At 37.2% G+C, this 14219-nt stretch overlaps 1 protein-coding gene across 3 annotated transcripts; it reads left to right on the top strand.

Annotated features, from left to right (window-relative positions):
* Positions 1–2281: 2281 nt before the first annotated feature.
* On the top strand, positions 2282–11297 carry LOC144442364 (uncharacterized). Of its 3 annotated transcripts, none has more exons than XM_078131693.1 (8): positions 2282–2403; positions 6241–6439; positions 6886–6992; positions 7314–7369; positions 7960–8072; positions 9015–9121; positions 9482–9855; positions 11014–11297. In XM_078131693.1, the coding sequence occupies exons 2-8, from the start codon at positions 6262–6264 to the stop codon at positions 11018–11020; spliced, it is 942 nt and encodes a 313-aa protein (XP_077987819.1). In that variant the 5' UTR covers positions 2282–2403; positions 6241–6261; the 3' UTR covers positions 11021–11297. The 3 variants fall into 3 exon arrangements, with proteins under 3 accessions (XP_077987819.1, XP_077987817.1, XP_077987818.1); XM_078131691.1 differs by having other exon boundaries at positions 10852–11297; XM_078131692.1 differs by lacking the exon at positions 2282–2403 and adding an exon at positions 3728–3976 and having other exon boundaries at positions 10852–11297.
* The last annotated feature ends 2922 nt before the right edge of the window (positions 11298–14219 follow it).

The raw sequence follows: 14219 nt of genomic DNA, 5'->3' as shown, positions 1-14219 counted from the left end.
TAGATGTACAGTGATGTATTAGAGAACAAACCTCTAACTACGCACACAGTTGTGGCACATCTTTGATCTGACCCTACTAAATTCTGTACAAAGACGGACCCGTTTTGGTAATGTATCAATATGCAGTAGTTTGATTAGAAGCATTGTAAGAGTCCCAGAATTTTAAGAGAAATTGTAGAATTGCCAGTGACGAGTCCAGATTTCAAGTGCTACGATTTATTACCTGAAATTACAAAGATGGGGAGGGGCTGTACATAGTAAATAAAATGTTATTGCATGTACATGTACCTTTGGTAAGCCTATAGCTAGCAGGCATTGTACATTAAGACATGGCCACTTTTTCCAGTGTTACATTTGATACATGGGTGGAACAGTTTACTGGATTGCTATGCTTAGAAGAGAAACTTTTTTTCAGATGGTCTCGGTCCCAGACAAAAATATCGTATTGTCACCTCCCAGATAAGTTTGGCTTTCTCATCTCTTCAGCCCTAGTGACACAGGAAACAGACAGCCTCTTGTCATCAGTGACAAACTTCCGACAAGTTGTTTTGTGCCCTACTAATGAAAATGGCCAGTTCTTTGCCATGGCTGTGCCAAACTACTCTAGCAGGGTGTCTCCTGTTTAGTTCCAAGACGATCCGAGCCGTGTTACGATTTACACTATGATGTGCATGTCACATCTAGTCAATGTCATCTCTCTAGCACAGAAATCTGTGATACCCCTGGCAGTAGGCATCTATAAACGAGATGACCTTATGGTGTCCCCACATGAATTTAGTTTCAGCAGAGTGGTGGTGGAGTTAGGTTGGACATTTGCATATTTTGATGTGTGAAGATAAATGTCATGTAAATCGTAACTTGGGTCATATTGGAGCTAGTCACTGGGTCTTTAAAGACTTATTTATGCGCAAATAGTATATGTACAATACGACAAATGGTGAAATATATCATTTTTTCTGAGAATATCACCGGTTTATGTGAAGGAGGCATGCAGATGAATTTCAGAATTTCTTGTTTATTATGTTGCCATGAATTAAATAATTCTGTATTACAATTTCTGCATCTGTTTGTGGCTCATTTTGTTGTATTGGTTCTACCTCTCAGTTTGAACAGTTTTGCAGTCACTGGATTTAGAATCTTGACAAAAGAATGAGAACCCATCTTTTTATCTGTTGCACACGCCAAGGCCTTATTGCAACTTTGATTGGACACTATCCTTTTCTTTAACAAAATTGTTGTCTTCCTGATAAAAATAAAAATGGATAGTCTTCCAACCAAAGTTGCTGCTCCCCCCCCCCCTCCCCAAATACATACAACCCTTCAATGAAACTGATGACATCCCCATAATCCAAAACAGAAATTATGCTGCCCTCCCTGTTGGTATATTTTACTTAGTTTATGTATGTATGTGTGTGTGTGCGTGCGTGTATGTATGTATGTATGTATGTATGTGTGTGTATGGGGGAATACATCTGTAATGAAGGTTTGTTAAAAATAATCGGACATCTTCAAAGGAATATTCAATAGGCCCCACAATCAACGGTCATAGTATTATGAAGGCTGGGTCACAAATGTTTACAAACAAATCCAATAAATGAAAAAAATGCAAATGGTTACAACTGTGACTTACACCAGTGAATATAAAAAGAAACCAAACTGCAGGAATGGAATTTTAAAAAAACTAAATAAAATAAGAAGCCAAACGTTATATCTACATATTAGAAACTGCATTATTGATAATATATATTTATTATACTCTGCATTTTAACTTATACTGTTATATCTTTGTAAGACGAAAGAGTTTATATGTCACTTTTGCCAGGTAGTGAAGCAAAAGGACAAAATAATTTAACGAAAATATTGCAATTGACCTTGCTTATTTGAGTTTTAGACTATTTCTTTGTTCTCTTTGTTAAATATCAAAATGTTCGGTAGTTTTCGGGACTCATCGTTCATAATCGGAGTCACATGATTGATACAGACCCCAGGGAATATTAGCCAATCCCATACGAGGACGCATAACAGATACTTTTTTAACAACTCTCCGCGCTTTGTGAGCTACGAGTACAAATTTTCACTCTGTTTTCGAAATGAGTATTTTCTGAAATAAATAGATTTGAATCAGCTTTCCCCAGTTACCAATATATCCTTGAAAAATGTCTTCAATTTTGTTACCCAAGAAACTGAAACATGTGACACTTTCGTGTTATTTGAGCGGATTGGTTTGTCGAGGGAGTAAATGGTCAAATTTAACCTCGTTCGCCATTACTCTAAATGGTACCCACTTGCTTTACATACTTGAGGAGAGCACGTGTTTTAAGTATCTAAGAACGAGGGTAAATCGTGAGCGTCACAAAGTTGCCATTTTTTGTGGCTATTTATATATTAGCGAGAGCGGCAAAGGTAAGATTTCGAATGTTGTCTTATTTATTTTTTCGCAAAAATGTATAAATTGAACATGAAGGGATTTATAATCATGTCGCTATCGCAGTTTAGAATGTACAGATTGAATTCTCCTCGTCACAATCGTACATATTGAGAGCCAATTGCTGATCATACGCCTGATGGAAAATTAAGTCACACGTGCTGAGAACACTAATGTCACGGTTTATCGATGTTGAAAAAATTCCGTTTTTTCCTCCAAGGATTTTGTCGATGTTTTAAATTCTTACCATCGATCGTATGTTATCATGTGGAATGGATACGAACATGTGAAACTTTTATGAGTCGCAATATTCGTACACAATATATTTGTAATATTGCAGAAGCCATTTCTTGTCTAACCGTCTGGGAAGCAAGCTGAACTCAAAACGCTAAATATATTGAACAATCTGTGTTATAAATATATACCGCGTCCCCACTTAATCGCTAAGACCTTTCATTTCAAAGCTCGCGATCAGTGGATTTTTGTGTAATTCTGTGTGTGCACTACTGCACTTGTAATTTTACTGTTTATGTTTGCTTCTTTGTGAACTCGCTACATCATGTCAGTAGCCAGTTTGAAAATGGCCGTCAGCGGCCGGAGACTGAATGATAGTTGATCATCGTGCCTTTGTTTGAATACAGCTGTTCGAATCAGATTATAGACATCACGACGTAATTTTTGTACATTCACAACGAGACTCTTGTATGGCTTCCCTTTGTCTCTGAAACTGAATACTAATAAGTAATAATGCAAATTGTCTGACTGAGCAAGCAAGCGTCTTTGACCCCACAGCACTTTCCATTGTTCCTTCAGTCACAAAGGAGCGAATACTAAAGAAGCACATACATACTTGCAATCGAAATGTTCTCTTGTGTTGGCGATATTTTATGCCCAGTGTAAGTCATACAATGAATTGTAAGGACCATTTTTCATGTTCAAATAAATTTATTTCCTGGAAGATTTTTTTTCAGTAAAATACATATGTGATGTTCATAATTCTTTATGGAAAAAGTGAATAATTTGATCTTGTGATTGAAGTATTTCTTTATCAGTTTTCCTACATATTGTAATATTGAATGAAAAATCTAATTTTCCCTTTCAAATGTCACAGTTATAGATACTGCATGTTGCTAAGTTGAACTTTGTACATTGTAATTTTCTAGAACTCAAAATTATCAGAATGACAATCTCATGTTGCATTGTTTAATATTATGATGGCACAAGCTGTTTTTTGCAAATGTTTCGTAATTTCAAAGAAATTGAAAAATATGATATTCAGTAAAACTTGAAGTTTTGGTATGTTTGGAAATATTGACAGTCACCAAAAGTGGAAATAAGTTTCAATTGTAGTTTTGGTAGCTTTGGAATTATTTTGAAAAAAAGAGGGACTGAAATTTCTGTTTTGCTCGGTACCAGAAGTGCAAACATGACAGACAGTAGTGTAAAAGATGCTCCAGTGAAGCCTATTATGGTTGGGCTGATAACAGATGCAGACGAAGTTGCATTGCAGCCAGAAATTACTTAAACTTTGGAACCATAATACAGGTAAAGGTGAGTCTCCGTGGAATCAGGTTTTGGTGTACAGCCCCCACCTCATTTCGATTGCGAGACTTCTGTCCACAAGTGGTCAAAAACTGCTTGAGGTGACCATCGCTTGTCTGTTTGCACTATGATATGCTCAACTGTCAAAAATATCAAAATCAACCAATAAATTGCAAAGCCATCTTTCTCACTGCATGTATTCAAATTTATATATATAAATAACCAGGTGCACACAACGAACAGCTTATGGAGATGCATATAAATGAGACTATAGTATTAATGTATATATTGTAACACTTGTGCAATTTTAATTAATACATTTGAATTTAACAAAAAAAATGATTATTAGGAAGTGCATAAAAACCAGTCATTTGATCTCTCAGTATCTGAAATTTCATCTTGACAGACCTTTTTATTTTGCAGTCATTATCAAGAGACATTTTGTGTGTTTTGACCCAGTTGCCCAAGTCAGAATATGTTTTCTAAGTGCATATGTTTTCAAGCATATTTATATACAGTATTGAAGATTACCTCCTTGGTTTTTTTTAAAGATTATCTCATTGGTTGTAAGCAGGGCTTTAGCCAGAAGAGAAAAGCTGCTTGTCATTTCGTACACTTTGTAATATCTAAATCTGAAAGTTAGCCAAATGCTAGCTTTAATTTGGCCCTTACTAAAATGAATGAAAGAATGAAGCGAGGCATATGTAGCCCCTTGTTCATGCAACTGTCACTGGCTGAAACCCAGACTAGGTGTTAGCATTGTTCCTTACATTACAATACTGTCATGTTACGTAAACAGAATGTTTCGCATATAAATGATGTGGTTTCTAGCTTTGTAACTTTACTGTGATGAAGTTTGAAATAATGTAATTGTGAACAATTTCAAAATTGATCATAGATCAAAGTGTCATGTTAGTAATGCAGTGTATTCTGACTTGCCATCAAAAGAAAACAAATTTAATCACTCCAACGAAAAGTTACAAGTAAATTTCTAATCCTTGTTTGAAACCTAGAATTGTAGGTTTTCACAAGTCTTGGGATATTGAGAGAAGGTCTGTCAAGATACCTTTTGTACACAGTCAAGTTCAGTGTATGCCAAATTGGTGCATTATCACTCAGTTTGATTAGAACTACAAATGTTGTGTGTAGTGTGAATACCGAAGTGCTTGACATTTACCTTCACTTTTATTGAAATGTGTTTACCAAGCAGATTTTGTACAACTGCCAAAATTGTAACGGTGTATTGATTGATAGTAAGATTATTATTGTGTTCAAAAATGGTTAGGATGCGGTGTGTAGTCATAAAATGTTGTGAAATGTAGAAAAGAATTCACTGTATTAAGGTTTGATAGTAGTTTTCATTGTGTGCACCTGCGTCAAATCTCTTTTGTATGTACTGTTATATAGAACAACTGAAATATATCAATTACAGAAGTTTGTGAGCCTGTGCTCTAACGGATACAGAGAATCAATTCAACTTACGGATTTCCTGAAAAGTATACAGCTGTCACCTTCCAACAAATACACTTCAAAGTTTCCAGAGTTTTCAATGATGTCGATACAAATCTATGTGTGTGAAACATACCACTAGCAGGGGCTGACCCCATCCAGATTTGTCCCACGTCCAAGGAGTGCATGGGTCTGTATGCGAAGGCTAACCTTCCATTGTAGATGTTTGTTGCTGAACAGTTGTAGAACAAATGCTTCATATCCAGGCTGAGTTGTACTTGGTTGAGTTTGTGTCCCCTCCAGAAGTTTCACATCAAAGTGAAGAACTGTTAACTATCACAAGTCACATGATTCAGTCCAGATTGCTCAATCCATATCCCAGATGTTGTCAGAAAGCCATCATCTTCTTGTAGCCTACAGCTCTGTTTACTCCTCCCATATTCAAAGTCCAGCTGTTCATTCATAAACCTGCCAGCCTTGTACAGTTCATTCCTGTTTTGCCAGCAGCAGTGATCAAAATCTATGAAAATGATGGATGATGCGTATGTGCATCGGATCTAGCCAAGTGCAGACTCAGCATAACAGAAGAAAACATACTGAAGAAAACACATGCAGTTGTATTTCTATTGTATCAATGTTTGTTATCACATACATGATGTACTGAATAAAACAAAATTCTTTGTCACAACTTGTCAAAAAAAATAAAAATGATATTCATTGTCTATTGTCCATATTACTTTGTAAAGCAAACTTTGTTGAAGTAAGCCACAACAGCTTGATGGTACGTTTTATTTTTTTTTAAGTTTCCACCTTCCTATTTTCAGGTACCTTTATAAAATCTTGAAATGGCTACCGAAGGTGAAGAGGTTCCCAGTACTGAGATGGCATCAGAGGAGGTCAAGCCTCAAGGAACTGAAGCAGGCCTGTCAGATGATGGAAAACTATACATTGGTGGTCTTAGCCACAACACGGATGAAATGGCACTTGAACTAGAAATGAGCAAATATGGATTTGTTTCAGACAGTAAGTCTCTTCGTGTATACTCGCATTAATTGGCCAAGTAGATGTACATGTACTTTCTTCGTACATTTCAAAGTATTTTAATACTGGATCTGTGACTCTACTTTACTCCATCCACTGTGTGGTTGATAGTGAATGTATATTAGCAGCGTCCACAGATCCAACATGCATGGTAGATGGGATATTTCAGATTTGGTAATGACCCCATACTAGATTTTTTAATTCATGTTTTGCTCATGGCTTCAAGCATTATCATACGATCAGTGGTCATGAGCAAATTTTAGCCCTCGCCTTGCCAAATCTGGTGTGTCCTCTTGTCATCCTTCTGTGCGGAATGGATGGATCTTTGGTAACTGAAATATGGCAAATTATACGTTGCACCATATCCCAATCATTGCGTGGATACAAGTGTATGTACAGACTGAACTGAATGCTCTTTTCTATTCCAGCTATTGTTGTGAAAGACAAATATACACAGCGGTCACGTGGGTTTGGCTTTGTGACGTTTGAAAATCCAGCAGATGCTAACTCTGCTTTAAGTGCACTAAATGGAACGGTGAGTTATTCTTTTAAGTTCATGCTCTCAAAATCTGATCACCTTGTTGAAACTGTTCATTTGCACCATGCCTCAGGTAATGTAGGGGCGAGGTCTTTCACGAGTCATGTGATTTTATGCTCTGAATAAAGTTTTTGTTGAACCAATATTCAGCGTAGAAGTAAAAGTAGTAAACGTCTTCACACACTGCGTATGCTAAAATATATGTCAAATTCCATGCAAGGGGGTTTGTTACAGTACAAATATTTTATCATGCTTGGCGTAAGGTGTACAAAATGTTTCATTTGTACTCATTTTTTTTTTTTTTTTACCTGTAAACAGACTCTAGATGGAAGAACAATTTCTGTTTGTCCAGCAAAGAAAATGGAAGAGAAAAGGTAAATATTTGAGAGCAACCTTATGATTTTATGTATATTCACTTATAATCTATATATACTACCATCGCAGAATGTCAGTGCAAAGTTGTAATATGTATAATGCAGTGGGTAACACTGAAGTAAAGCACTTTCTCTGTGCTACACTCGTTTATAGCGTTCATATCAAGTGTAAAAAGTGTACTGTTTCAATTGGTTTAATTACAAGACCTTGCATGTGGCCTTTCTAATGTGGTCAATTAGCAAATGAAACAGTATACTTTTACATGGATGCTATAAACTATTGTGGTACATACAGAAAACACTTTACTTTGGTGTTATGGGTTGTAGTATCCTTAGTCCTGCCACAGTCATTATCTTTTACATGGACTTGACTAGAAGAGGGATGTATACACATAGTGTGGGAGCAAGTGTATTTGCTTGTAGTCTAAACAATGAAAACGTGTGTTTTGTGTTGACCCACTGCATAATAAGAGAGAAAATTGGCAAATTTTTTTAGGAAGCAAATAATTAATGTGCATCAGTGACTTTCAGGTTGACTTTGTGAGTGCACCAGTAGAAAGTAATCCTTATGTTTCGCGTGAATGTTACAGGCGGCAAAATTCTGATGAAGATCCAACCAAAGTTTATGTAGGCAAGCTGAACGAAAACACAGATGATGAGACACTAAAAAAGGAACTCGGTAAATATGGAGCAGTTTCTGAAGGTAAGTCACTGATATATATATGGCCTGTAGAATTTTGTGTAGCCTGTTTAAGTCATGATCTTTGATTTTGTTTCACTATTTCACTAACTGCTTGTATTGCATGTATATATTGCTAGCAATGGCCAACAAACAGTTAATGGTGTGTGAAAATTACATGTTCAAAATGATTGGTTTGAAAAAGGCACTCAAACTGGGCCATGCTACGTAGATGGTTAAAAAAAATTATCTACTTTAACTTGTAATGTATTTGATGATCAGCCATTGTATTGCAGCCTCGACTGCATTTACGACTGGTAATTGAGCCTTCCGTTTACTAAGATAGGCACAAACTAAGTGTATTGTTCTTCTCTGTTGTGCAATTCTAATCACCCTGTGATCAAGATAGTGTAAACATTGGGAGTCTAAAACCAGTATACTGCAAGTTCGTTGGAACTTTGTCTATAACATTCTGGGGAAGCCTCCCTATTATTAAACCAACATCCATTCAATAGCTTATCACTGTTGTATCAACATGTTGCAAGAATAGTTTTGGTTTGTGTCAGTCACGAAGGCTCAATTACCAGAGTAATATTATGGTACTTTGTGAGAAGTATTGTGTCGTCATCTTGGTAATGACTCTCCCTGTAATGCATCATGTTTCATGGCAAAATTTTTGCCACGATTGTATTCCAGAATCTGGGGCTGGTAGAAGTGAATGCCTCATTGACAGAAACTGGGTAGTCAAGACTGATACTTATGCATAAATTGAATAGCTGGGTTGCCTTGTAGAGTAGTTGAGTTATTAAATGCAATACAGTTATTGGAGTTAAAGCGTTGGTGAACTGTGATCAGGCAACTATGTAGAAGGCGGCACATTAGTTGGGTTGGAATGAGTAATACTAATAGATAACTTTTCCTTTTTCAGTAGAAAATCTAATCAAATGTCATTTTCTATGTCAACAGTTAATCTTATTTGTGATAAACAAACGGGAAAGTCTAGGTGTTTTGCCTTCATCAAGTTTGATAAAGCTGAAGACGCCACATCAGCTATACAAGGACTTAATGATAAGGTAGGTAGCTATCTTGGATGACATAATACATTCCTGTTGCCTAATGATGTAGAAGAAAGACTGGCAGTACTTTGCTTATGGCAAGTTGTGCTATACAAATTTTAGCTTTTTTGCAATTTATTAAGTTACGAACACAGACTTGGTCTGTTATTTCAGATTTATTTTTCAACTGGCAAGCCATGATAAAATTGTTTTATGAATTAAAATTCCAAAATAGATACCCAATCCTCAGCCAGATGGCCACTTTAAAAGGGTGTAACACAATTATTGTGTAGTAATTTGATGAAATTGACAGGGTAGGTTTTTTTGTGGAAACTGTTATAAATCTATACTAAATGTTCTCTTTGTCTCAATGGCTAGATGATCGACGGTAACCAAATTCTTGTGCGAGCAGCCAAGAAACCAACACAAAGGGGTGGAGACTCCGGGTTCTATGGAAGAGACAGGAGGGGTGGACGTGGTTTTGGGCGTGGACGAGGTGGTGGTGGTGGATATGGTGGTGGTTACGGTAGAGGTGGCGGCGGTGGTGGTTACGGCGGTGGCAACTATGGTGGTGGCAACTATGGTGGTGGCAACTACGGCGGCGGCGGCTATGGTGGTGGCAGTTATGGTGGTGGCAGTTATGGTGGTGGCGGCTACGGAGGCGGTGGCTATGGTGGTCATGGTGGCTATGGCGGTGGTTCCAGAGGTTACGGCGGAGGTGGTGGTTACGATAGAGACAGCTATATGTACAGGTAAGTTTTTGTGATTTTGCCCTGTAGTCAGGTCACTAATACACAAGTTATTTAGTGTACTGTTGTGAGAAAGGTCAGTTATCACCACGTTGGGTTGACTGTCACACCCAACTATTCCAGCATACTTACTTGAAGGATATGGACAGTTTTATCTACCAGGGTAATTCTGAAAAGAGAAGCAAAGTGTGTCTAGTAGCACACATTTGGTCACTGTTCGATTAAGTAAAAGCTAGGAAAGGAAATGTGGTACTGCACTTACTCTATGCACTAACACTTGCTACTAATCAAGCTTTAGATTATTAATCAGTTTCGAGTACATTTCTGTAAGTTGCAGTATTTTGTTTTAGGCATTTTCACAATGATAAGGACAGGTGAAGCAACTATTGTTTCCTACCTTGTACTGTAATCCTGACGGGGTGGGATGGGAGGTGTGTGACCCTGAACAAAATCTAGTAGAGTTTGCGAGACTCAACATAGTTGTATAACCCAGTTACAAATCACAATTTGGAGTTCAAGATATAGGGAATCAGAGGTTACTGTGTCCACTCCCTCTGTTTTGATACATCCATACAGAAACAAGTAAGAAACTGCACATTCTACACATTAAGATAGCAATTTCTTGCTATTGTCGAGTCAGTAAGCTATTTAAACGTACTGCAACTAGACATGGGCACTAGTGTTTTGATGTCTGCTTGGTGGCACATTTGTTCATTTTGTTCAGACAAAATGTAGCATAGCTATTCATTCAAGCATGCTGTCTTGAAGGGTACCAGTTTCTTAGTCTTATTTTCGTTGGCAGTTTTTTTGCGTGATTGTCCCGAACAAAGCGAGTGGACAGTAATCTGCAATGCACTGTGCATACACACCTTTGTGCTCTTGTATTCATTCCCATCACCAAAATCTTTCCAGCATCAATTCTTAGGCTTTCTCTCTGGTAGCAACCTGAATAAACAGAACTTTTTTTTTCTGTTTTTTTTCTCTCTCCAACTTTCACAGGTATTGAAGACACAAAATTGCCAGGCTCTCCAGTTCATAATAATTGATCAATTGAAACAAGAATACCCCTTGTGTATTGTATGTAGAGATTGAACTTTCTGTCAAAAAACACATAGTTCATGTTAGCTTCCATTTGATAACACTTATTCCCACTTATTCTAGTGAATGAAGATAATTTGGATAGGACAGTTGACAAGCAGCTTTATCTTGATCTCGATGGACACTACTTTTAATGAGAGAAGACTTGAGTTGATTTTGAAAAGGAATCGTCTATTTGGATATTGTCATTTATTTTCTCACTGCCTGTCAAATCGTTATCACACATTTAGCTTCCTTGTACTTGATACAAACTTCCAAAATTATGATGGATGAAATTGTCGAAAGAAAGACTTGACTGTATTTTTTTGTATTGTATTTCTTGAAGTTTTCACATGCTTTAACTGGGAGGGGGGGGGGGATGTTGGGAAGAGGGTTGGGTTGGGGGAACGGATTTAACGTTGCAACTAAATTGTCACGTATTATATTGAAAGATGCACATTAAAGAACACACTTCAATGTTGATGTTGCTTCATGTATGGTTTTGTGTAGAAGTTTGGTAGTTGAAGGAAGGAATGAATGAATGAATGATTGGGCTGGTTGGTGAATATCTACAGCATATCTAGTATGTTAGCAACCCCTTTATATGCTTCGAGTTAATGTGATATGCAAGCCCTCCCCGCCCCCTCCCCCATTATGGTCATTCAGTAGTGACCCAGACTATTTGGAGCAACTATCCATGTTTTTAATCATTCTTGCAATCGAGAGCTGTTATTTCTTGCCTGACACTGCGTCCTTGGACTGTGTCATAAAATAGGCTCTGGTTTATGAAGATGGTGTTTTATATAGAGTTGCTATACACCTACCATATATTTTGCTATACAGGTATCAAACTGCGCAATAACAGCAGCATCTTGCAGATATCTGGTTTTAAGATCATTAACCCCCCCCCCCCCCTCCCCAAGCAGCATATTTTGTGTTAGGTATCCCTATCCCTACTTATGGTCAGTTGTGGGTCGATGGACTAATGGGCGCCCATTTGCAAATAGGCAATACAGGTAGAGATCTCTTACGACAAAATCAATAATAATTGTATGCGATACACGTGTAATGCCTCATTTTCCGACCACAAAGGGCGGGCTTTACATTCTCTCCTGCTCCCACTCATTTTCCTACCGCTAGCGGCGGGCTTTCATATACTTTCTCTCCCCGGTCGATGGGGGGGGGGGGGATGTGCATGGGTAAGCGCCCTGGGTAGCAGCGGAGCTCTGTCTTCTCGGTAGGGTGTGAATTTGGAAACGGGTGAAACCATTCATTAGCAAATTATTATTACAATGCTCATTCCACCAACATACAGACCAACATTTTTGTCAGTTTGGTAAATCAAACGAATTATAATAAAGTATATAAACGTACAAGTAGTTGAAAGTTTTCGCATTGAGCTTTCAAATTATTTGTAATGACAGACAATCTTCAAGTCTGTAAGGTACGCCGTGACGAGGTGCCACCACACATGCATCGGTCAACCCCTCTTGCGTCATGAGAGAGGAGGCCGGTGAGGGCAGAACGATACGATGCACTGTGTAACAATCCTCATGAATGTGTCAAATTCCGTTACAACTGACCACTGGGTGGCGGTATGACCAGTCGATTGTAGATTTTGTATCACAGACAAGGCTGTGTGTTTACACATGCATGATACAGATCCGATACAGGTAGGCAGGTCGATGTTCCCATCTCGATTGGATTGAACATTGGTATTAGGCTGTTGGTCTTCCTTTTTCAACAACAACAACAACAACAACAACAACAACAACAACAACATCTGCTACAAACAACAGTTGCTCACAAGTTAGTAAAATGAAAAACAAAAACAGTCAAATTTTAATTTTCTTTTAATAAACTGTTAATGTAATGATAAATTGAAATGGGCGAATTGAGTGATACAGGTTGTTTTTTGTCTGAAAATACCAGTGTCTTTCATGTACACTACTATCTACTGAAATTTGGTTCATTTAATGTGTGAAATTACCTTTAAACTGTACTGAAAATATTCTTTGTGACAATACATTATAAAACTCTCTTTACATAACATGTGCATCACAATATTTGCAAATACAACTAAAATGACATTCAACTGTAACACTACTAGTATAATGTACTAATACAATATTGAACAGAAAACAAAGACTCAGTTGGTCTACTGATCATTTTACAAGAGTTATTCAAAGTGTAATTCATTTTCAAGTATATGTTGTTTTTTGGAAAGGCAATGCACTGGCTAACATAACATTTTGTTTTAACTGGTGTTTGTGTATATATATATACACAATATACAAATTGATTACATATATAATGGACAAAGTTGGTATTAAGTGTATTATGTACAGTTTTGTACTTGGTATGGAATGTTAACGCACAGCAAGAGTATTCCACAAAAAATTTATTCGGGTGGGGGTACTTGAAAATTTATTCGGGTGGGGGTGGGTGGTACTTGAAATATTTGGGGCTTTGGTACTTGAACAATTTTGGAATATGGCAGGGGGGTACTCGAAATTTTTTTTTGTGTGAAAGCAGCCTTATGGAGCAATACATGTATTGGCTATACTCAGCTGTTATCAAAGACTTGTAATGTCACCTACATATGTATTTTCATTCTGATACTCAGAACAACAACCATTCCTATTGGCTTGGTGGTTTGAGCTATTGGCTGGGATTTTGAAGACATTCCGAAAGTCCGATTATGGCTAATTATTTGTTTCCGATTTTTTGGGGTCAGGAAATCAACGACCTTTTCCCCACAAACAGGAAGGACACTCACTCCCGGAACAAAAAATCGAAAGTAAACGACAGTGTACGATTATAAGGAAATAGAAAAGAAATTGAGTCTTTAATTCCTACATACATTCTATTTTGATCAAATTTGTCGAGTTCCTCCCATTGCAAACTAGAATTCGGTACAACGGGTAACACTGAAATAAAGCATTCTGTATGTGCTATACACTCGTTTATAGCATTCACATCAAGAGTAAAAGTATACTGTTTCAATTGGTTTATTTACAAGCCTGGCACATGTGGCCTTTCTAATGTATATACCTTTACACTTGATATGGCTGCTATAAAAAGTATAAACTATTGTGGTACATACAGAAAACGCTACACTTTTGTAATCTTCATATGTTTCTTCAATAAGGCAAAACTAAAAAAGAATTTTGTTTCCGATAACGTGACTTCAGCAAATAGGTTAGGTAGGTCGGGATTTATATTACTTTACATTTTATTTTTGCTATTTTATTGCACATATGAGTTTGTTTTTGTATGACATCATTACT

This window comes from Glandiceps talaboti, chromosome 11 (genome assembly GCF_964340395.1).
Source record: "Glandiceps talaboti chromosome 11, keGlaTala1.1, whole genome shotgun sequence".
Lineage (NCBI taxonomy): Eukaryota > Metazoa > Hemichordata > Enteropneusta > Spengelidae > Glandiceps > Glandiceps talaboti.
Note: the sequence above shows the minus strand (reverse complement) of the source record. Positions and strands in the feature narration are given on the sequence as shown.